The sequence below is a fragment of the Hippocampus comes genome, unplaced genomic scaffold (genome assembly GCF_001891065.2).
Source record: "Hippocampus comes isolate QL1 unplaced genomic scaffold, H_comes_QL1_v1.1 scaffold111, whole genome shotgun sequence".
NCBI classification, from domain to species: Eukaryota; Metazoa; Chordata; class Actinopteri; order Syngnathiformes; family Syngnathidae; genus Hippocampus; species Hippocampus comes.
The window spans coordinates 3,106,061-3,129,985 of NW_017805698.1; the positions used below are offsets into that span (position 1 = coordinate 3,106,061).

Sequence of the window (23,925 nt, forward strand, 5' to 3'; positions counted from 1 at the left end):
AAGTACCTGGAGAAAACCCACGCAGGCACGGAAAGAACATGCAAACTCCAAACAGGAAGGCCGACGCCGGAATCGACCCCTGTACCTCTGCACTGTGAGGTGGACGTGCTAATCAGTCGACCACCGTCCTGCCCCATTTAACATATATTTAAATTTTTAAAAATTATCAACTAAATTTCGGTACACTGTGTATTTTTAAAATAAAATCATAAATATTATCATAAATATATTACTTTAATAATGTGTGTGCGAAAAAACAATAAGATATATACACTTAATCATCAAATTAATAAATTAGATAAAAAAATACTTTTTTTGAATATATTGTACTGTATAAGGAAATGGTATACATTGTTATTGAAGTGACAGCACTGCATCATAGTGATTGGCATATCTGCCTCACAGTTCTGAGGTTCTTGAATTTGCCTATACTTGACGTTGTGTGGCTTTTTAAATTGGAAATTCTCAATTGTCCCAATATGTGAATGGGTGTTTGTTCATATGTGCCCTGTGATTGATCGGTGACCGGTCCAGGGTTATACCGCCCCCTCTTGCCCAAAGTCAGTTAGGATAGTCTCCAGCTCACCCGTACAACAAATCTAATGGTAGCCTTAGACGTTTGCATAGTAGTGCATGTTTTTTTGCTGTTCATGAAGTTATCCAAGGTAGCACACAGTCTTCTTCATTGTACTTGTTTACGTGTATTAGCAAACTAGCACGTGAACCGTTTCCATTCAGTTTCACACCGAGGACGTCTGGGCGAGTTCCCTGGGGGCTTTGCTCTGCAGCGTGCTGGAGACAGTGTCAGAGTCGAGGAGCTCGATAATGCTGTAAGGGGAGCAGTCCTCCAGGCCCATTTTCCCGCAGGCCCAGCCGCAGAATCCCTTCTCCAGGTCCCTCACGGCATGCCACCACGCGCTGAAGGCCCAGGACACCTGCACGACGGCCGAGTACAGCGCCAGGGACAGCGCCACGGGCATGATGAGCACAGGGTAGAAGATGATGAGAAAGGGGCAGATGGTGATCTTGTGCCAGAATGTCCGCTCCTCGTTGTACACCAGGAAGACGTTGTACCACGTCAGGGTGCCGTAGTAGAAGGATGTGATGAAGGAGAGCAGGAAGACCACAGGGGCACAGGAGATGCTCCACAGGACAACGTGAGGCCCTCGGCACACTCCCAGGCTGCAAGACCGCTTGGAGTCCTCCCTGGCCTCGCACTCAGCATCGAGCCGTTCCCTAGACTTGGCCAGCTCGCGGAGTTCTTTCTCTGTCATGGTCACATGGATGTCCACAACCTGGCCTTTCTTTTTGCCCCGTGTGATGGTGCCTGTTAGAGTTACATAGCGGCTGTCTGGGGGAAGGCTCCAGTCTCCGTCTGTTGAGTAGACACAGCAAGAAGTCAATTAGATTGGGGGTTCTCAAAGTTTTTGAACGTTTGAACAAGGCATAGAAAATGAATGATAACAATAGGGGTAGAATTTGAATTTGACACAATTTTGGGGTAAAAATCGACCTCTAAATGTGTGGATCCACATATGTTGCCAGACTTCAACTCAATGAGCATCAAAATGGTTCACACATTCAGAAAGTGTGTGTCTGCTTTTTTTTTTGTAATGCCACCACAGAAGGGTACCTGGGATGGTATGGAGAAAAAAAAAAGGCATGGAGGAAAAAAAAAAAGGTAATGATGATCATGCGACAGGAAATGCAACTTCGTAGCCCCCTTCACATTTGCCTTTGTGCACTTCCATCATGCTGTGAAGTAACAGTGGAGTTAATATAATAATGTATAATAATGTAATATTGTTGTTGGTGCACTGAAAAGATACAATATGATTCACCTTCATTTGTGGGTGTACAGAGGAACTTGGCTCCTTCCTCGGCACTCCTCTCTGCTCCCTCTTCTTCGCCTCCTTGGTCACCACTGGGCCCTCGCTCCACATCGGAGCGATAGACGATGATGGACTCCGGGCGCTGCTCTCGCTTTCTCCTCCTCTTCCTCCTCACGGATGGTCCCACGTCGCCGTCGTCTACGTGGTTCACCGATGATTCGGACCTGAGGGACAGGATCTGGGGGCTGCCTTCTCCTTCGGTCTGAGACTCCTCCACATGGGTCATCCTATCAGCTGGCCTATCGCTATGAAGACTATTCTGAATCAGGTCTATTGTCCACTCATTGCCTTCAGACCAGGAAGCGACTGGATGGATGGCATAAACAGACACATATAGGCAGAGCATTTAAAAAAAAGACACTTTTCTATTTGCAGTCACGAAATGAATCACGTGCACAATGATGCTGACCTACATTTTTTGTGCGTTCTTGCATGTGCTGCTGTTACCTTAAAAAATACTGTACACCAAATGCATTTACTGGAAATAAATATAAATGGATATACAGGGTCAAACACTGTCTGATTGATTTGATGGAAATGTTTATGTTTCAGCAAGTTCATGTATCATAAGCTGTTTAGTTTCACTAGAGACAGGCTTCTGTTAAGCTACGCGTTTCCTGGGAAGATTTTAACCAGAATTGAAGGAATTAAAGAGACAATGTAAGCCATTCTCCTCCCATTTAAATCCCACCCATGTCCGCTCTTTTGTCTTCCGACAGCCGGTAAACGACGCGTCCGTCTCGTACGAAGTACAACCGATAGTAACACTTACCTTAACGAAGCTGCACCAGCATTGGGTAGAATTCTAATATTTCAAAAGATAAAACCCGATATTTGTGTTGTACTTGGCCGAGCGACACATCAGACCCATACAGATGGGTTACGCAAAAATGACTCCCACTCCATGATAGCGCTCAGGACTGCCAAACTGGCGCTTTACGTAAAGTTATTTCCGGAATTGCCCTAGCGGCCGCCTGTACAGATGCGTTACGTAAAATGTTTTCCTGAATACAGTAGCACCACAACCCCGCCTTCACTTCCGTTAAAGCCTGACGAAAGTGTGTCAATTCTTTCCAAATTAAAACGTCCAATCCTTAAACTAGGAACGCGTTTGAATTACTGCAATGATAATAACATATGTTATGGAATAAAAAAAAATTGCTGTCGGTTATGAGTTTGGTACGGAGTTAATATTTTGGAAAACAATCATATGCTAGCTAAATATTAGCGCTACAAAATTATGTTGGTAAACCGAAGGTCGGAGTTATGCTAATTGGCTAATGAGCAAATTAAAGTAACTGAGCTGTAACTATAATGGCGTATCAAAGAACCCCCGGTGCCATTGATAGCTTACTCTGCCGATTGGGTAAGTTTTATTATATTATGAATACATTACTATTTTTTGAACTTTTAATACCAGGTTTCTTCTACTCTTAACCCACAGTTAAGAGCAATTTAGAGCTAGCGTAGTTCTAGCCTTTTTGATCGTGGCAGAAATTAATGTAAATGGCAAACAGCAATGCTGTGCTGAATTAAAACGTTACAATTATGTTTGTTTGTTTGTTTATTTTTGCATAGTCATTGAAGTTCGCGAGCTTTCTCAAAAGAAGAATGACATTGACCGGGAGGTTGAAGGTAGTGTCATTAAAAAAAAAAAAGAAGTAATTTTAGCCATTTTGAAGAAAACTAAAAGGCATTCAATTGGTTTCTTGTCCTGTTTGGCTTGTGTGCCTGCAGTTCATAAAGCAAACATTGCAGAAAGGAGGACTTACATTGAAACAACTCGCACACAGATCAAGGTGCTGGAAGAGGGTGCTGAAGTGAAACACAACACTTTGAAACACAACAGGGCAGTTATAAAAAGGTATGTACACAATATATTAGTGTGAGGCGATTAATTGTTCCATCCATCCATTCTCTGCACTGCTTACCCTCCCAAAAACTCCACCAGAAAGCCAAGAGTCTGGATTTAAACCCAACATACCTTGTGTGTTATGGTCTGATGAAACCCAGGCTGGGATTTTTGACCATCATTCCAAAAGGCATTTTTGTACCTCATCACTTACAGAACACTAGATGAACAGTGAGGCAGCATCGTGAAGAGGAACTGAGGCCCTAGCAGACGATTAAAATGGGAAATCCGATTTTAGTGAGAAAAAAAAATGCTATTTTATTGTATGGCCATATCATCCACTCCAGCCTAAATGAGTTTTTTATCATCACTGTGATACGTTTAACATGCAACTGCTTTTTCTCCTCCTAGCATGAAGGTGACTCAGGGCTTGCTCCTTCAGTATGAGCGAACGTTAAGAGCAGAACTGGAGAGCGTAAAAGCCAATTACGACAATGACAAGTGGGTCGGCCAAATGTTGGTTTAGCACATTATATTTGCAGTTTATTTGGTGTATCCACTCATCCCCCTCTTTAATCTATGACCTGTCTAGGGAAGGATTCAAAGACAAAATTACAAGTTACAGGAAGCTGTTTCAGGCTCATCAGAAGCCATTTGCGCAAACGCTCCAGGCGCAAAATGATGACATGGAGAGTCCAACCATGGTGTCTCATGATGACGTGCCAGTCAAAACCAAGGAAGGGGGCCGAGCCCATGTCACTGGTAATCGAAGCTCAACAGCTTGATTGCATTGAGGTGGTTTTAAACATTTAAATGTCTGATTTTGCAGATTCTGACGCTCCTCGTTCCTCCTCAGAGCAACGACCGGACAGGTATTTTGACCACGTACCGTACAGTTAATGTGGATATTAAGTCTACACACCCCATTTGAAATATCAGGGTTTTGTGATATAAGAAAATGAGACTGAGATGAATCATTTTAAAAACTGTAACCAGTCCAACTCAACTGAAAGAAAGAAACACTTTAAGAGATGGGTGGGGGATAAAAATAAAGAACTGAAGTGATGTTGCACAAGTGTGCGCAACTTCTTCAGATTTTTCCGATCCGCTTTATCCTCACAAGGGTCGCGGTGGGTGCAGGAGCCTATCCCAGCTGTCACTGAACCGGTTGCCAGCCAATCGCAGGGCACACACAGACGAACAACCATCCATGCTCAAACTCGCACCCAGGAACAATTCTAGAGTGTTCAATCATCATGCCATGCATGTTTTTGGAATGTGGGAGGAAACCGGAGTACCTGGAGAAAACCCACGCAGGCCCGGGGAAAACATGCAAACTCCACACAGGGAGGCTGGAGCGGGGATTGAACCCAAGACCTCTGCACTGTGAGGTCAACGCGCTAAGCACTGGACCACCGGGCCGCCCCTTCTTATCTTAATATCACAAAAAAATGGCATTTGAACAAGGTTGCGTACACATTGTTTATACTGCTAATCTCAGCTATTTAGTCTTATTTCTTCCAGCGCAGAAGCAGACGTGGGAATGGAGAGTTCCCCTGTGAAGGACTCCATGGCTGTCGTCTCCACTGTGAATATCAGTGACATGAAGGTGAGACGGCGGCGGCATCATAGATCGCGACTTTGGCTTGATGGCCCGCTTTTCGACTCACTGTGACAAACAAAAGGGATGTCCGAGCGGTCCAGAAACCTCCGCGGACGGCAATGCTGAAGAAATGGACGTGCAAAGTGAGGCCCGAGCATCACTTTCCTGCAGCGCTGATGAAACTAGAAGCAGTGAGCAACATGTCGGGGCACAAGGTAAGCAGCTTTCGAATGCTCCCAATTTGACAGTCCAACGCTGCTGTGTGATCAATATTTCTTTAGATCATCATGGACCAGATGAGATGCCCGGTGAGGAAGAGGACGACCAAGAGGTTCAACCATTAAGCCAAGTAATTACAAAAGAATCCACCTAGCCAACTTGAAGACTGATGATCAGTTTGGAGAGGAAATAAGATGTTTCGATTGTGCAAGTTACGTCATGCTGTGGCCTGTGTACAGTACTGTGCAAAAGTCTTGGGCCACCATTTGCTTTTTTTAACCATATCTCAGAAGAAGCATATGTATTTTTTTAAGCTACTCATTAGGAATCACATTAAATATCAAAGCCATTTTAAATTATTTTTTTAACAATGCTCATTTTTCAAAAAAAGCATAATTTTAATACTTTGTGTTTTTCTAGTTGTCTCAAAGTAGCTATTGAATTTAATGAAAAAATTAAATGTTTAAAAATAATCATTAGTTAGACTTAATGAATTAAATACTGTTTTATTGAGTTGAAAAAATGAACCTTTAACTACCGGTATTATTTGTTTTTCAATTTGTGTATCATCCATAGATAAAATATTGAAATAAAAATTTAAATACTTTAAATGTTACTTTTTTGGAATATTCGACATAATTAATGTACCGGTAAATGAAGTCTAAATAGTACAATTTCCATATTTAATCTTTTTTTTTTCTATCTCTAAATCAACTTACAACTATTAACAATTAAGAATGAATACAAACATTAAAAACAATTACAAATAAAATAATATTCATTCATAAGGCCAATAATTACATATTTGATATGGTCTTGTTTCTATCTTGAAACTGCTTAAAAAATTATTGTGCATTTTAGATAATTCAATAAATACAATAATTACATACCATTTTAGCATCGTGGGGAAAAAAAATCAAAAAAGTAATTTTTGAATGTAATCAAAATATTTATGACCATTCGTTGATTTTGTGGTTTGAATCCTTTTCGAGCTTGGGGTACTGGCCAAAGAGTTTTTGCACGGCAGCTTCTATTGTACGTTCTATTCCGTGTGGTTGTTGAGGCAAAGCAGTCGCCTGTGTCGGAGGAAAAGGAGGCAGCACGGGCGCAAATGGAGGAAAGAGCCCCAGCGGAGAAAGAGGAGCAGGCACCACAGCAACATGGCGTTCTTTCGCTTCCGCAGGGTCAACAAGTACAACCTCAGTCCTCCACCACGCCTGGCACGCCAACATTCCACTTTAAGTAGGTTTTATATGCCGAACCTTTGTAAAACGATCAAGCTCAAATGATGAATAGGTGGATGTCGTTCATTCCAGCTTTAGCCCAACTTCCTCACCAGTTGAGGGCACATCTGGGAGCAAATCTCCAGCCTTCATGTTCTCGCTCAACTCTAATCCCAGCACCCCAGGCTACTCCAGTTTCAGCTTCGATGGCGTCCCCTCCCATGATGAGGTAACGATTGAGAAAGCGCCACACCGCGCCAAAGAGATGCCGAGCCAAATACTCAGCACCTCTTTTTGTTTGCAGGATCTGTCGTTCCCTTTCGGCGGCTCCTTTTTCAACGACAAGGTATGACGGTCTCCTCTTGGGTAGACTTTTTCATTTTGCAATTCAAAACAAAAAAAAAAAAACCCACCCCACCAAACTCTGCTTTCAGAAAAACCAGGAGACTAAATCAGGCGGCAAGTATCTCACATCTCAGACACACATTTTTTTTTTTTTTTTGATCTCCTGCTAAATTTGTTGGAAGTCAATTTCTCTGTCAGGGGGATCAAATCCTCTTTTCCACCACTTTAAATCTTCACCCACGTGATTCTGCAGGCCTGGACTTCCTGTTCAACCAGCCGGAGCAAAGCGAGGACTTCCAGTTCCCCTTCACCTCCGAGAGCCCCGCAGATAACAAGGAAAACACGACCACCGACTTTCCCTTTTCATTTAACTTTTGAGAGACATTCTTGGTTTGCATTTGCTTCTTGCTACAATGTTGAGAGTGTTCAGAGAATGTTGACTGTAAATGGCCCAATGTGTGTTCCGTGTTGTGGCATCTGGTTGATTGTTTTAAAAGTTTCATTTCTTTAGTAATTTAGAACAACTGTTACTGTTTGAACCTTTCTTAAAAGCATTTCTTTCCTCAATGTACAACTTCAGTTTTGTAATATTATTTGAAAAATAAGAATAAATTCTCTTAACTTGGTACGTTACTCTTGTAATATTGCGATTTTTTTTTTTTAAAGGACCATGTCCTCATAGCATTACACTGTCTGTCTTCGAACATACAGAAACTAGTTTCTTCGAATGAATGAGTTGTAATAATTTTAAACAACTACTTATCATTAATAGTTTTAAAACTTTTTCCTTGTAATGCATTCCTTTTTGTAAGATTACATATTCATCATTGAGGTATTTTTTTGTTTTTAAAAAAAACGTACTTTTGGATAGTTTCTCCCCATTTAAAAAAAAAAATAACTTGACTTCAGTAATTTACATTTATTTAAAATGACAACCTTCCACTGTGACTTCTAGGAATTTTTATAGGATTACAGTATTTTCAAAATAGTATAACTCTGTATATGAACACATTTTTACACAAAAATTGTAACGTTATGACTACTTTTTAAAGAAAAAAAAAGATTCTTGTCTGCTGTAATGCTCCCCCTTGAGCCGAGCACACCCATTTTTTACACAACCCATTAAGACTATTCTTTGAATGACTCACAAATAGTCGCAGTTAAGTCTTACAGTGTGTAAATATTTATTCAAGTCCATAACACTTGAGTGCAAAATGACGGGAAGGCAACAACGTGACTCGGGACTATTTTGGTTACCGTTCATGATCGCTTTCAGTAGTTGTACAAAGTAACTCCGCTCTTGAAAAGGTAAAGCTTTGCCTGCACTTTGGAAAAAAACACCTTGGTGAAACCACGACATTCATCCAAACATTCATTTTCTAGCGATGGACCTCATTAGAATGGCGGGTGAGCCGGAGCCTATGCCACGACAATCAAATTCAGAGTATATCACAGAGGAAAATAATAACTGTGGAATGGATGGATTAAGATTTTTTTTTTTTTAAACAGAAGTGAAATGCTGCTGTACCAGGGGGAAAAAAAAAACAAATCATGTAAAAACCTGAATCATCTTAAAGGCCACCACATTGCAGGTAATAATAAATACCTTTATCAGCATTCCTACAGCTTAAGGCAAGTTCAATTTAAGGCTAAAACTTTCTAAATCCATTTGAAATTAAATTTAAGAGCAACTTCCTAATGTCCCATGTTGTCCAAAATTGCTAGAGTACATAAACGACGTCTGCTCTTTAAGAGTCCCAACTAAAACCACGTCACTGTTTTATAATTATTTTTCAAAAAAAAAAAAAAAAAAAAACCAATGACAACTTGTGCTTTTTGGGGACTAACCTGGTAATTTAAGTTGGAACAACTTTAAAATATATATTTTTTGACATTTATGGCAACAATGTTAGTGCAACAAAACAAGCAAGTTGTTTGCTCCAAAACAATTTGGAGTTGTTTTTAATTATCTTTAGGTTTTGTTTGTTTGTTGGGGGATGGGGGGGGGCAATACAAAGGACAATTAGCTCCATAAACTGTTATTTCTTTGTTGTAAAATGCAGGAAAGCCAGTTTTTACAACAGCAAAACTTAATTTAATAATAACAATAACCTAATATAAAAGTTATCAAACTGTTTTGATTTTTTTTTTTTTTTAAACTCTAAGTTCCGCTGGCGTAAATGAGCGTTTTTTCCCCCCACAAGAGTCATTTGGTAAATTATTTTTTCAGGAGTTTTGACACTATTCACAATCATAAAATCCTATTTATCAGGTGTTGAAAATTTGTACGAGTTTGAAAAGACTGATTTAGGACATTTTAATGCCAATGAAGGCCTTGTTTTTATGTTCATTGGATCCATGCCTTTACAGTATTTTTGAGGATCTGTGGACATCCGGTTTATAATATTGACAGCTTGAGACAGGAACAGATTATTTCCATTCCTTTACTACATGTCCCTGAAAGAACAGTGTTCAACCTTGGTGGTTCCACTGTAATAAAACCTTATTTGTTTTGAATGCCCCACTCATAAAAAAGAACAGCAGTTAGTATGTCCTGATGAACCCTTTTCAATACAGTTGCTAAAACACTTTAGCTTCAAAAACGTACGGTACGTAAGCAGGCATGTGGAAATGTCACGGAAGGAGCGGGGTTGGGTTTGGTTTTTTTTTTCCCCTCTTGCTTTAAAAAAGTGCCGAGTGCAGTCGGGGAGAACCTAGAAGCCCGAGTCGATGCTGAGAGAGCGCCGGGTCACGTGTTCGATCTCTCCCGGGATGTATTCGCAGAAGCTGGTCTGGTACTTGGCCAACATTTTCAGCATGGGCCGCAGGTTGAACCACCATTGTACCTTGGGCATGCGGTGCCTGAGAGACAAACACGCCATCATGTGAAGTAAAAAGAAGTACAGACCAAAAAGGATATGGGTCTCATATCCTTTCAGAAGTACGTGTTTAAAGCGTGTGGTTGGGGAAAAAAAAACAATATAAAAGTGTTTTATATGGTGGAAGCTTTTGTGATTAGTGCAAATATTCACAGCTTTTACATAATCCTTTCTTGATGAACCTTGGGGAACAATTATAGCCTTTTTTTTATGATGATGTCACAAGGTTGGCGTTTCAATCTTTGGGCAGTTTTGCCTATAAAGCTTCATCAGGTTGGATGGGGAGTGTCTGTGCCTCAAGAGACCCTTTTCACTTTTTTTTTTTTTTTTAATCATTTATTCTAAAATGACAATCCATTTATTTTGAAGTTTCAAATTAAATCATTTAATGCCAAAAATGTCAAAAATATATTTGCAAAAACCTGATCAATTAATGCCAAAATGTAAATTATTAGTAATGATTTCAGTATGATAAATCACCACTCGATGACAGGAGTGGCTTTGATCAGATCTAGGTCCACACATGGTGTTTATACAGTATGGCGATCCTATGTGGCGTGCGAAAGCAGTGTGGTGGTGAGAACATGGATAAATACCGGCAGCTAACTCCGCAACAGAGCTTTTTCAACTTAAAAAAAGATGACAAAGTCCCTTCATCATCCTTGTGTGCCCTTGCACAAAGGACACCGCTTTCACATTGAACACACAAAAAGGACTTTTGAAGGGTCAATGTGAACACGCGCGCACATGCACGCCATTAAGCAGGTACATACACACACGCATACGCACACAGACACAAAGTTCATGAAAAGTTCATGCACAGTTCATGCATTAGTACAGTGTTTTTCTTGCAATGAACTGTTATTTTGCAATGAAAATGCCCTTTTTGTGTTATATATATTATTTAGTAGGAGCGCATTGCTGAGTTAAGGTGTCACAAATGCAAAAAAAAAAAAAATAATAATAGCATCAAAGTGAAAGTTTCGCTTGAAAGGCATCCTGAAGCACCTGACCTGAGCTCACTTTTGAGTGTTATGGCAAAGGCTGTGAACCATTTTCTATTTATTTAGTAACATTTCAAACACTTTCCGAATGCACTGCGAGATGCGTCTCAACTACTTAGGGGGACTTACTCAAAGTCGGTGACGTCCTTGAGTTCAGTGAGGGGGCTGAATGAGACGACCTTCCTCTGGAGGCCCAGCACGCACGCCGTGTCTGTGGAGTTGCAGAACACGCGACCTGCGGATGAGACACGCTGCAATTATTAGGCTCACCTAATTGATCAGGCACTGGTGGTGTATTGCTACGCGTGGCTGGAATGTGAGTGACATTGGTTGCTTTGCATTTAAACTTTGTATAGACTGTATATGTGCCGTGTGACTGCCTGGTGACCAGTTCATGGTGTTTATCGCCTCTAAACCGTGCTCATACTCAAAACGCTGTCTAAAAATAAATTTTCCAACTGAAAAGAATGGAAATATCATTAATGCATTCCACCATCAAGAAAAATAGCGTCACCGTATTGAACTGTAGAGAAAAAAAAACATAGTAATAACAATAACTTAGAAAGGAAAGAATTGAACAATTTGTGGATCAATAATTCATGCATACATTTTGGAGCTCTTTCTGTGCATCCCTTGGCCGCTGAGGGGCGGTGTTATTTATTCATGATTGTAAAAATGAAGAGATTTATAACTTCTCAGTAAGGTGCAGTAATACTGTTTTTTGCAAAGGGTAAAGAATATCTATATATTTATGTGTTTTGTTGAAATACCCTATTGTCTTTTTTTTTATGTTTATTTTTAAAATAAGACAAACTGGGAGTGGCAATCAACAGCTTGTAGCAAAACATTGGCCTCGGTTTTGAAGATTTGTTGACTATTTGCCAAACTGCTGCTTTTTGTGATGTTGCCCGCCACCATCAGGTGCTCATCATTATTATTATTATTATTTTTTTTTTTTTTTTGTGCCCCAACTCAACACAAGACTCTTGTTACCAACCTTGCCGGAAGTTTTCTATCAGCTTTTCACTTATCCACTGGATGGCTTTCACTCCCAGCTTGGTGCCATAATTTCGGTCGAAGGGAGATGGCGCCCCTCCCTGGTGAATGACATACATTTTCTCGCTTTTTGTTTTCTTTTTTTCGTGCGAATAAAGACCACAATGTGACGGCGTACCTGTTGAAGATGTCCCAACACGTTGACCCGACAGTCAAAAATGCCCTTCCCTTCGGCGGAATACAACTTGTGGAGGAAATCCGTAGTGTAGTGCTCATGGCATTTTTCATTCCTGTTAAGTATGATCAAGTGATATGACCAATAGCGAAAGTGTGCAAATAATTGATGCTGCCCACTAAAAAGTTTATAAGTGGCACAGCTCTACTTTAATATTATGCAATAGCCTGTCTAAATGGAGCGCCTCCCGTTACATCTACATAGTTCTATGGAACAAATTTTCCCCACATCTACAAATGCTCTGGCCAATCAATTTTTAAAAATGACTCATGAAACGAGTCCAAATCTTTGCCAAACTCTCATTAACACCGTAGACTAACGCACAATATATTGTATATCAAGTAGCATAGCATGAAAAAAAGTCACCCAGACTGGCTTTTGACTGTAGCAGCCGCCATTGAATCCAGGTGAACGCGTCTGACCTCAGTACGAGCCCCCGCTGGATGTCCTTCTTCATTTTCTCTGTGAGATGCTCCACATTGGTCTTTGAAAAGGTAACGTGAAAGGGAAGTAAATGTCTAAGACAAAAAAAAATGGTGAAGAGAATCGGCGGCTGTTACCTTCAGGTCGTGGATGTTAAAGGGGTCCTCGAAAATGTAGGCCGCGTCGGCGCCCACAGCGATGCCGGTGCTGGTCGCTAGGTAACCGCAGTAGCCCCCCATTGTTTCCACCACAAAGACGCGTCTCTTTGTCCCTGTAGCAGACTGCTTTATCTTGTCACAGCCCTGAGGGGGAGATTAATAAATAGGAGGTGTCAAGAGGAGATAACTCAAGGCCGGGTGTGTGTGTGCGGCAAGAATCTGAAAATTGTAACTAATTTGATCACACAGCAGGAGGACTGGCATATGGTACTAAGTCGATTATTTCAAGATTCGCAGATTACATTTGAACGTTTGTGTAGTGCTTGCAGACTAATTACGACTCGGCATATAAAATACATTCTTTGCATAGAAAAGACAACAATGTTATTTCATGTTTTGTTGCACTTTTGAACAGCTGTTTTAAGACTGCTGACCAGTTACAAAAATGGTAAGCCTAAAAAGTCCAAAAGACTAATTTTGTCCCCCCCAAAAATTATAACTCAATTTAAAAACTATTAATATCTAATAATATATAAAATATAGTTGAACCTCTTTTCAACGTACCCTGTTTATGTTTTCACCCCTATAACATTCACATTTCAAAGTCCCAATTTCACGTACAGTAATTCATTTTCCATTTGCCGATTCCGCTTACAACGAACAATCTTTATAACGTAAATGTCATTATAACAACCACATTTTCCCCACAAAAGTAGTGAAAAGGTTCATCCTGTATTTATGTGTATTACAATATGTGCCTCAGCGTTACCTCCATTGCAGCGTTAACGGCAGTGTCGGCCCCCAGACTGAAGTCCGTTCCGGGGACGTTGTTGCTGATGGTAGCGGGAATCACACACATTGGAATACACAGCGCGTCGTAGTGGGCTCGGGCCTCAAAGAGCTCCAGCACGCCTCTGTAGGCCTTCGAAAGCAGCAATGACAACCAGTGAAGACTGCTGGAAAAGACCATAAATTCTGACCCTTTATGGATCTTGAAAGCCATCGTTTTTTTTATTGAGTTTTTACAGCATACTCACTTTCTGTAATATCCTTGCGTGTGGCAAAGGTAAGATAAAGTCGCCACATGTTTTTTTTTTAGGCCTTTAAAGCACAATGAAAGTGCTCATGTAAGAACTGCGTTAGCCACAGCTCACACCAAGACAACCACAAGCAGATACACCGGTGTCACATGCCACCCACTGGGCCCACCCCTTAACGCACGTATCTTCACACATACACTACAGCATGTACAGTATGTCCTGCATATCTTATGCTTGTAAATATCATCAATTCCATTGACAATTTGCTGTCAAAAGGTTTTGTAGGATGGGTAAAACTATGCCGAAACTGCCTTTGATTGCATTTGAGTCTAAAAAGTATTCCCCAAGATCAAAGGGGGGTTTTACTGTACCTCAAACCCTCCGATGACAAGTAGAGCTGAGATATTGAACTTGTCGATGTTCTCCACAATCTTCTCCATGTGTTTGCTCGGAAGTGTTCTGCACAAGGGTAGGGCAGTGTGTCATTTAATAGTCATTGAGAAGTAAACCAGAGCATTTGCTCTTCGTCATCTGGACGTCACCGTTTTGTGCCCAACAGCGAGCCTCCTTGGCCCGTCCATCCCGCCACATTGTGCCACTCCATCTCAAACACCTGCAGAGCCACAGAAAGTCACATTCTCCTTGTTACCAAGATGAATGGATGGTGGTCAAGCACACTGAGGTGGAGGGCCTCACATCGCCATTGGCAAAGCCCTGGAAGCCGTTGTGCACGGCGTAGACCTTGTGCCCGTGAGCGATGGCCAATCTCACGGCCGACCTCACGGCCGCGTTCATGCCCGCCGCCGGGGCGCCCACATTCAGGATGGCGAGCGAGAAGTTGCTCTACAGGGAAGAGAATTCAGACTCAATACTTTGACTTATGTTTGTGTCTTCTTGTACCCAAGCACTTGGACACTTAATATCAAAGTTGAAGTGGAATATTTTTGGGCAGTGATTATCTTCTAAAACGCAAACATTATTTTTGCACTTGAATGACAGCTTTTGTTGCTATGACGACTGGTGGCAGAACGAAGTCCAACTTGGTGACTTTTCTCACCATTCCGGCGACTAGACGCCATATTTGAAGAAAAAAAAAAAAAAAAGAAAGAAAAATAAAGACCACATCTAGGAACTTTTTGTGGTGCTGCTGGAGACTACTTGAGATTCAAAGACTCTGGAGCAGGAGACGTTCAACCCACCACATCCAGACTGCAAATGAAATTGCATAAGCCACCACTGTCAAAAAAAAAAAAAAAAAAACTGCAGGGGGCAATTATCACATACTTTCGCCCCACTATTAATTTTAAGTGCAGAAATGGTCACTCAAAGACAAGAAAGAGAAAAGGCAGCTAACAAAGGACTGAATTGGTTGTTTCATTTCACACTTGATGGGTGAGCGGGAACTCTGGAGACCGAACTAAGTAGAAAAGCTATTCAAGTCATTTTTCACAATAAACCCATTTTACAAAGTTAAAATTACCTCTATTTATCCAGTGAACACCAGTAAGTGTTCCATAGTAAGGATTAATTAGGGTGCCACTGGTGACTAACCTTTGACTGGGCAGGCTTCTGGAAGGCAAGAAGCTTATAGATGTTCCAGTTGTTTTCAAAACTCCTGCAAGGACATTTTAGCTCAGTTTTAATTTTTTTTTTTATTTCTCTGGCCATAACCTGTGGTACACCTGCATACTCTTAATGCAATCCTATGAAAGAAATTTACTCGAGAAGTTACCCTTGACCAAACTGAGGACACACACCATTGAAAAACGTTGGATCATGTGCGCAGAAATCTTAGTGCTTACCCGCCACGCAGTTTAACAGCCTCGTCAAACCTCTTCTCATTCATGGCCGTCTGCACCAACTTTGTCTGAAAGAGAGGGCGTGTTAAGCAAAGCAGAGCGGCGCCGATTTGCGGGTATAAACACCAACGCCAGAAGACAGCCTCACCATCTCCACGCACTCCATGAGAGGCAGACGGACGGCCTGATTGCCAGACAGGCCAATGACGCAGGCCGGGGTGTCGGGAGACGCCTCCATCAGGGCAACGACCGCCTCCACACCTAACTTGCTGCTCTGAAGACATACAAGGCAGCGACAAGAGAGCCTGATTACCTTTTACTGTCTATGTATGGACCATCAATCTGATTATACATGTCATCCCTTTGCGTTCTAAGTGATTGTCCCGATTTTTGCAGAACACTGAATGAGGGAAGATGGAATAGCATGAGCGATTCAACCAAAATGCATTCATTTCTTTATCATGAATTTCTTAATTTAACCTTAATCGCAATGACGACCTGGCGGGAGACATGATTAATGTTGCACATCCCTGTGGTATGAATCGGTCAGCGGTCAATGCCTTCCATCTCATCAGCATCACCTGACCTCCCCTCCATCCACCTCTTCTTCCTCCTCTACGTAAACTTATTTTTTTTTATTTTCGTAGACTGTACTGGAGAAAAATGTCATGAAAGTGTATGTTTTTAAATGGAATTTAGTTATAGACAGTATATGTGTACACAATATAGATTGTAGACACTGTACGGCATATAACTTAATTCATATTTTTTAAAATGCAATAAAATTGAATGTTAAAACAAAACGTGATGCGTCTCGAGTTACAAACGGCCTCTCTGAACCCATTATGTTCCTAAGTTGAGAAATACCGCTATAGCTCAATTTATTTATTTTTTAAATGTCGAAATGACATTAATTTCGCAAAATTAGCCCAAACTACCAGCACTACATAAAAAGAGAAATGTTACGAGAAATTCTGTAGCATTCTCTCACCACACAGTGTGCCACTGTAAATTGTGAATGACTATGCGTACACATCACCTCACACCATGCCAATAAGTGTTGGTGCACCCTTCTAAAGTACAAAAAAAGAAGGCAGAGTTCAAAATAAGCAACATAGACGTGTCATGTAATACATTGGCCCCATCCCATGCAGTGATTTCCCAACACATTTGTTACATAGTTACCGCGTGTTCTGTTTTCAAAACGCACAACTCACCAGTATCCTGTCGAACGCAGAAGGAGTTCCTCCTCGCTGAACATGTCCGAGTACGGTGACTCTGGTGTCGTAGCCCAACCGCTTCACTACCAGCTTCAGAAACATACCAAGAGAGAATTACACATTGTACCTAATAGTCAGATCATCTTCCCAACCAAACGTACATCTTGCAGATAAGTGGAGGAGATGGGCTTGCCATGCATGTCGATAGCACCTTCTGCAACAATAATAATGTTGAGTCTGGACCCTTTGATACGACTCTGGAAGCAAGCACAGACACCAATGATATCAATAAGTTGTTAACATGTCTTTGAACTGGAACAATAACTAAGGATGGACTTTTAATTAAAGCTGCTAAGTCTGAAAACATATTTATTTGTCATTTAATAGGGATGGAATATTCTCAGTGAATTTTCTGTATAGTATACAGCGCGTGTCAAAGTCAAGGCCCGGGAGCCAGATCCGGCCCGCCACGTCATTTCATTTGGCCCCCCGAAAGAAAATCATGTGTGTCAACTTGCATGATCCTTGCTAAAATCTGTACCAAAATGTCAAATTGTCAAGTATAATAAATGACGAGATTTTGCAATAATTTTGTTGCCCTGTTTACACTCAGTTGAACAATACTTGACTATTGTAGTTGACTGATTTCAAAACTAATTGTACATTAAATTTGGTGTGTTCGAGTAATAATGCGATATGACAACATTTTTGTGTTTTCATTGTCGGCCCTCTGAAGGAAGACGTAACTCCAAAGTGGTCCGCGACAAAAATGAATTTGACGCCCCTAGTATACAGTATAACACTACCCAGGAGTAAATTGAATTGAGGCTTATCATGGTGGAAACGGTATGTTCCCGACTCACTCGCAATAGGTGAAAATTTGTAGTGTAAGGGGACCATATAAAAACTTGTTAAAATATTGTTTTACACCACTCACACACTTAAAACACATTGATTAAAAACTTTTTAAACATGTTTGGATATGAAAAAGCTGACACCACATCGTGCTTCTTTAGAAAGGACAGTCATTGAGATTTCATTTGCTTGGTGCAACCAAAAGAAAAAAATGTCTTGCTTCAAGATGTGATTGCTCAACTGTCAACTGTCAATTCCACACAATCAAAATAATTCTTTATGAAACATTCATGTATTATTATTATTATGCCCATCCCTACACTGAACATAGTCTGGACCTCTCACCGCCTCGAGACGGTCACACATGCGATCCTCCCAGTCATCCTTAGGAGGAGCCTCTGGGATGAAGAGCCAATCAGCGCCGGATGCTAACGCAGACACGAGAGCTAGATAGCTGGAGAAAAACAAAACCAGCCCAGATGTTAGCGTTTGGCCAGGAGCAATAAATAAATAAATAAATAAAGAAGCACAGGAGTAAGTTCAAGCTCACCCGCAGTGGCGGCCCATGACCTCCAGGACAAACGTGCGTTGGTGGCTGTTGGGAGAAAAACAACAAGGAAGTCAACCTTTTTTTTTTTTTTTTTTTTTTAAGGACGTTCTGCATGTTGACTCCAAATATTGAGATTGTACATTTGAGAGATGCATAGAGAGTTCAAGTCAAGCCTGGGCAAGAACCAGCAGGCTCAAACAAACGCTCCTTTGGATAGTAGTGTTTTCTTTTTTCATTGTTATTGTAAATATCATTGTAATCCTTCTATTTCCAGGATCACACATGCAGAAACCTTTACGGGACACAGGATTTTTAAAATATAGAGTGTCCAAAAAAAATACTCTACTCACTCTCTGATTACCCATTTCCCCCTTTTTTTTTTGTTTGTTTCCGCTGCGTTTCCAACAAAGAAAATTCAAATAAATTTTAAAAAAAATGCTTTGCATCAGGAAGGGCATCCATTATCAAAAGTGAGCTAATTAAATCATTCAAAATTGTCATCATCATATCAGAGGAAAAGTAGAATGTTTTGTGCTCACGTTTTACAGTGGTTAACTTCTTTTCATATCAGTGTCACGAAACACCTTTGTCATTCCTTATCAAAGTTCGGAATGTGAACTAATTTTTACACTTGTCTGAAAGTTAAAATGTTCATTGAAAGCATATCGGTAGAGTTACGTTTTTTTTTTTTCCTCCATTATAGTACAAGTAAATATAGTGCTCATTTCACCTTTGTGCAGTAGTCATGATAGCATCAATGATTTCCATGATGCGGTGCAGAGCAGAGTCTGCTCCGATGGTCATGTCAGTGCCACAGAAGTCGTTATCTATGGAGCCCACCAGACCCACAATGTTGAGATGGCTGTGCTGCTTCGCCAGCGCCTCCGTGATTTCCCCTGAAAGAGGCACCGGGTCAAAAAAAAGCCCTCATGTTTTTTTCAACCCGAAGGAGGCGTCAAACGGCGGGCTTTTGGCCTCACCACTTTGGACAAGCTCATCCAACAGGCTGCTCCACTCGCTTCGAAAAATGTTGGCGCCGGTGAGGCTGCCGTCGCCGCCGCACACGCACAGGTTGGTGATCCCCCGTTTCACTAAGTTGAAGGCGGCCGCCAGCCTTCCTTGGCGGGTCATGAACACTTTGCATCGCGCACTGCCAATCACAGTTCCGCCCTATACCGGTCCGGTCACAGGATAATGTCAGAATTCAGGAGTAGCGTGAAGCAGTGTAATGATTATTTAAAACATTTGAGCACAGTAAAAATGAAATTAAGGCTCGGCACAATAGCTTTAAAATAAAGTGCTATTCAAAACGGTTTCACAAAAATCGAATTTCGCCAGTCCTTTCCTTCCAGAAAACAATGACAATGACATTTAAAATAAGTTTTGCTGACCCCTTTCTTTACAGATATGTAAACTTGAGCAATACAGGCAAATGAATCAAGAACATAAAATCATTCAGCACTATCCGAGATGGAAATTTTCCATCACTGTCACAATCACAGAGGTCAACAGTACACAAAAACTAGAAACGACCACGAAAAGTGCATGTGAATGAAGAGAGGTGCCGTTGTCAAGCCAAAATTCTAATGAAAAGAACCGAGGGTGACGACGTTGATTACATTCACAAAATATCACAGCAACCCCATGATATCATGCAGAGTGCAGTGCTTCGTGGTGATGCATGACATCCATGCCGTGGCATTGTTTTGGTTTTTTTTTTTATCCTAGGTGAGTTCTAATCCAGCTAGAGATGGCGAAGTGCAATAAGGACGAGCGTAAGAACAAAACATTTTCAACCAAACACAACAGCATGCTCTCTCAGCAGTCACGCGCATACCAGTTCGTGATGACACAGCTAAATAAACAGCACCCCGGACTACAGCACAGTGGAACCTCTACATTGGAATTGCTGTAAATTGGAAAATTATCCGATGAGACTTCAGCTAAGTGAGTTCTCACTATGCCGGTCACACCGAAGTTGAGGAGATATTTTAACATGAACTTGTTTTTGCACTGTAAGACAAGTCATAAATGTGTTACATTTGTCATTAAGCATGACATATACTGGTGATCTTTGGTCCTCCTTGTTTTATTTTTACAACTTCAAAGTGTTTATCATACAAATATCTCTGTTTATGATGATGGCAGTTTCACGCGGATTTCTATTAGGAGAAAATGTGTGTCTAAACCCGAACAATGCTTGTGGGTGGTCAACAAACATACCTTGTTGTGTTCAACCTTAGAGGCTACACTGTACATGTCATTGGTACCCTGACTAAAAATAATAATCAATCGGAGTGGGGGAGAATTTCAAAAGATGCCTTTCAAGTGCTACACAAGCTCCTCAAAATGGACACCAGCATTTGTATCACTCAAATGCAACTTGCTGCTTGCTTTTAGCAAGTACACGCTACCTGAGTACAGCTAACAAACATGCAGCAAGGCCCCTTACCAGATTACAAGATGTATGAGGAGGGAAGATTGATGAAATAATGAAAGTCCTATCATTAAAACAGAAAGAGACAGAGAACTTGAAAACACAGTGAGCGTGACATTTTACAGGTGGGAGGAGAGAATTCTCCTGTTAACCTGGCACTGAAAGATAAACACTACTGGAAAGGGGAGTACACACTTACCGATAATCGTGGCAAATTTGAGCATTTTCCCCTCCCTTGCAATCAAAGTCAGCAAAGGCCCGATTACTGTATGTGTCTGAAATATTATCGTGAGCGATCATTGTGTGATGTGGAACAAGTGATTATTTTTTCCTCCTTGATCTGCCTTATAAAACGTCCGTGTTGGGCTGACAATTGTGCAAGTAAATATTCAATATTCACGATTAGAAATCCTCAACACCAATTTGGACCATGCGACTGGTGCTACCGATCACATCATTCAACCTACCAGCTGGATGATGTTAGTAACGCTTTGCCAGTGTGCTAGTTTGATGTGATCCCCGCCTTCCACAAGGCCCTGGTAGCCCTACAGGATAACAAAAAGAGATATGACATCAGAACAAACTGCATTAAAGCCACACCAGTATATGTTAAAACAACTGGAGAGACTGACGTAATGCAGATTTTATTGTAGTACTTTTTTTTACCTCATATATCAAGTAGACCTTGGCACCAACATAGATGCCCATTCTGGTCACAGCTCGCACAGCAGCATTCATCCCTGAGCCACGAACATTTCAAAATATGGATTAATAATTTCAGAATAGGTTTTCTAAATACAGGGTACCAGTACATTCATTTTGACCGGGAAGAGTTTGTGATCCAAAGCATACCACATCAAGTATCGAACATGGGCACATAGAGCCATTAATGCAATAGGCCCACATAGTGTTAAAAAAAGATTAATTCTGAGGTGTGCTCCAAAAATAATCCCCTACATCAGCAATTTCCAATCAGTCTCTCGTGACACATTATCATGTTGCAGGAAATTAGCCAATTTCACTCACTGGTGTAAACATTTATTGACTCCATATCATGTATTTTTGTTAATCTATCGATGCTAATGTTAACATCGACTGTAAGAACAATGAAATGCTCTTCCAGAACATTGCAGAAGGTATGATCAACATGTGTGCTATTCATACAACAGAAAAATAGCCTTGTCTTCACTAAACAGAACCAGATTTCACACACGTTTAATTTGTGAGTGCACAGAGATGGTAACATAATACAAAACACCATAGAAGGGTTAATGAATAACAGCTATAGTTTAAGTGTTATAATCCTTTAAGCAACAGAATTTAATGCAATTGGTGCAATACAATACAACAATACTCATGGGCATATGTTCTTTATCCCCCACAAAGAAAAAGGACAAAAATACTGCAGTTTATAAACTTAGAGTAGTTGAGACTCTTCATTTGGCACTTCATTTCAATTGGAAAAGATAATTTGAGAGGTTCTTTTAAGGTATGAGCATGCTCACAGAACGAATTAAGCAAAGATCACTATTTTATTTGAAACCCACTGCGATGGTGTCATATCCAATTTATGATTTAAAAAGGTCATTTTTCAAATGCAGTAAATAGTACAAAGTGGGCCAGTGAAGAGGTGTTTGTTAATAGCACTGGGTGTTACTTCATCGACCTCGTGGAGAATTTATGACTTCGTAACTTTATCTTGGTCAAAGGTTATAATTGAACATGGAGGTTTGTCAAGAGGCTGCGGTCGTTTTAGGTATTATCTATTTAAAGTCCGTGTAAGGCAAAAATTACAATTTTTGCTAAGGTCGTTGAACGCCCCATAAGTAGGTTCCCCACAAGTATACAGTATTTCGTAATATCGACGTAAATATGGTATTCTGGTTTAATTCCGCGCGCGACAACGTAGTACAAGTAGTGTGTCAAAAAGAGACGTGCCATACAGTAGTATTCGACTGTCCCGAAAGCTGCAGCGTGTTCCATTTTCAATTGAAATTTTAAAACACAGTTTAAGTGTTTGTGTAGAGTCACCTTGTGCGTCGCCACCGCTAGTGAGCACCGCTATTGCCCGGCCGGCCCCCGTCATCTTCAACTTCTCCAGGTCCATGGATGCCATGTTTGTTATTTCTAGTCAGTGAAAATGTGATGCATCCAAAGGATGGTCGTTTCAAACACCAGGTGGTCCGAGAGTGGCTTCGTTTTCCTTGAGCGTGGCAGCCGTTCGTTTCACCTGATTTCAACCAGTGGTCGACGTCTCTCCAATACTCCGCCTGTCTAAAAAGTGAGTGTAGTTTTGTTTACCCGCCCCGCCCGGAAATACGCGTTCCGCATTTATAGGAGTGGGCTAGAACCGAAGGACCTAAGAACCGCCCGCCCGCGAAGCCCTGATTTCAAGACGATAGAAGAACATGAGAAAATTGTGCGCATATTTCGGCTAGTAGCGGCTACTTCCGTTCAGCACGTACAACACGGACGCATGATAGTAGGCGTGACTTTGCTAACCACTCCGAAACCATTACAGCAATACTTGAAAATGTTTTTAGATTCGAGTAGATATACTGTGTAGCTACAGAAGGAAGGAGAGAGAGAGAGAGATTCTTAACTCTTCAACCAGGGAAAGTCACTAAATGTGCTACCCTTTATTAAGTATCCACGTCGTGACTAACACTAACAAGTTCTTACACAATTTAGACCATTATGCACAAAGACAATTGTACAGTGAAAATGTCTAATAAATTTGACACATCGCAGCAAGAGTGTTGTTACCAATAACCGTGCCCCAAAAAATTGAGTACTGTACCTGTATATAAAACGAGGCTTAAAAAAACTCAAAACGTGTGCTGCGATTGGCTGACGGTACACAAAACAACCATCCATTATCTGAACCTCTTTATCCTCACAAGGGTCGTGGGCATGCTGGGGCCTATCCCAGCTGACTTCAGGCTGGAGGCGTGGTACCCCAAAACTGGTTGCCAGCCAATCACTGTTAATCACACCTACCAACAATTGAGAGTGATCAATTAACCTACTATGCATGTTTTTGTAATGCGCGAGGAAACAGGAGTACCCGGAGAAAACCCACGCAGGCATGGGTAGAACAGCCAAATTCCACACAGGAAGGCCCGAGCCTGGAATTGAACCCTGGACCTCTGCACTGTGAGGCGGACATGTAAACCAGTTGTCCACCGTGACACC

At 41.1% G+C, this 23,925-nt stretch overlaps 3 protein-coding genes across 7 annotated transcripts; 1 reads left to right on the plus strand and 2 right to left on the minus strand.

Annotated features, from left to right (window-relative positions):
- Positions 1-644: 644 nt before the first annotated feature.
- tmem169b (transmembrane protein 169b) lies at positions 645-2,853 on the minus strand. Its single transcript, XM_019882324.1, has 3 exons — positions 2,665-2,853; positions 1,842-2,198; positions 645-1,375 (listed from the first exon to the last, which is right to left on the minus strand). The coding sequence occupies exons 2-3, from the start codon at positions 2,116-2,118 to the stop codon at positions 741-743; spliced, it is 912 nt and encodes a 303-aa protein (XP_019737883.1). The 5' UTR covers positions 2,119-2,198; positions 2,665-2,853; the 3' UTR covers positions 645-740.
- Positions 2,854-2,922: 69 nt separating this feature from the next.
- On the plus strand, positions 2,923-7,767 carry LOC109523293 (transcription factor 20). Of its 3 annotated transcripts, none has more exons than XM_019882320.1 (14): positions 2,923-3,258; positions 3,471-3,527; positions 3,630-3,756; positions 4,156-4,245; positions 4,337-4,506; positions 4,574-4,616; positions 5,254-5,353; positions 5,430-5,562; positions 5,629-5,696; positions 6,630-6,808; positions 6,883-7,018; positions 7,094-7,135; positions 7,224-7,248; positions 7,388-7,767. In XM_019882320.1, exons 1-14 carry the CDS (start codon positions 3,207-3,209, stop codon positions 7,510-7,512), a joined length of 1,347 nt encoding a protein of 448 aa, XP_019737879.1. In that variant the 5' UTR covers positions 2,923-3,206; the 3' UTR covers positions 7,513-7,767. The 3 variants fall into 3 exon arrangements, with proteins under 3 accessions (XP_019737879.1, XP_019737881.1, XP_019737882.1); XM_019882322.1 differs by having other exon boundaries at positions 5,269-5,353; XM_019882323.1 differs by lacking the exon at positions 3,471-3,527.
- Positions 7,768-8,294: 527 nt separating this feature from the next.
- Positions 8,295-23,620, minus strand: pfkla (phosphofructokinase, liver a). Of its 3 annotated transcripts, XM_019882317.1 has the most exons (23): positions 23,531-23,620; positions 22,762-23,004; positions 21,397-21,470; positions 21,198-21,275; positions 19,274-19,463; positions 19,024-19,189; positions 18,294-18,338; positions 18,089-18,197; positions 17,050-17,145; positions 16,886-16,978; positions 15,817-15,942; positions 15,672-15,736; positions 15,421-15,484; positions 14,566-14,712; positions 14,412-14,482; positions 14,241-14,328; positions 13,599-13,751; positions 12,809-12,973; positions 12,671-12,732; positions 12,192-12,303; positions 12,015-12,114; positions 11,147-11,252; positions 8,295-9,996 (listed from the first exon to the last, which is right to left on the minus strand). In XM_019882317.1, the coding sequence occupies exons 2-23, from the start codon at positions 22,844-22,846 to the stop codon at positions 9,849-9,851; spliced, it is 2,343 nt and encodes a 780-aa protein (XP_019737876.1). In that variant the 5' UTR covers positions 22,847-23,004; positions 23,531-23,620; the 3' UTR covers positions 8,295-9,848. The 3 variants fall into 3 exon arrangements, with proteins under 3 accessions (XP_019737876.1, XP_019737877.1, XP_019737875.1); XM_019882318.1 differs by lacking the exon at positions 23,531-23,620 and having other exon boundaries at positions 11,147-11,228; positions 22,762-23,208; XM_019882316.1 differs by lacking the exon at positions 23,531-23,620 and having other exon boundaries at positions 22,762-23,206.
- Between the last annotated feature and the right edge of the window lie 305 nt (positions 23,621-23,925).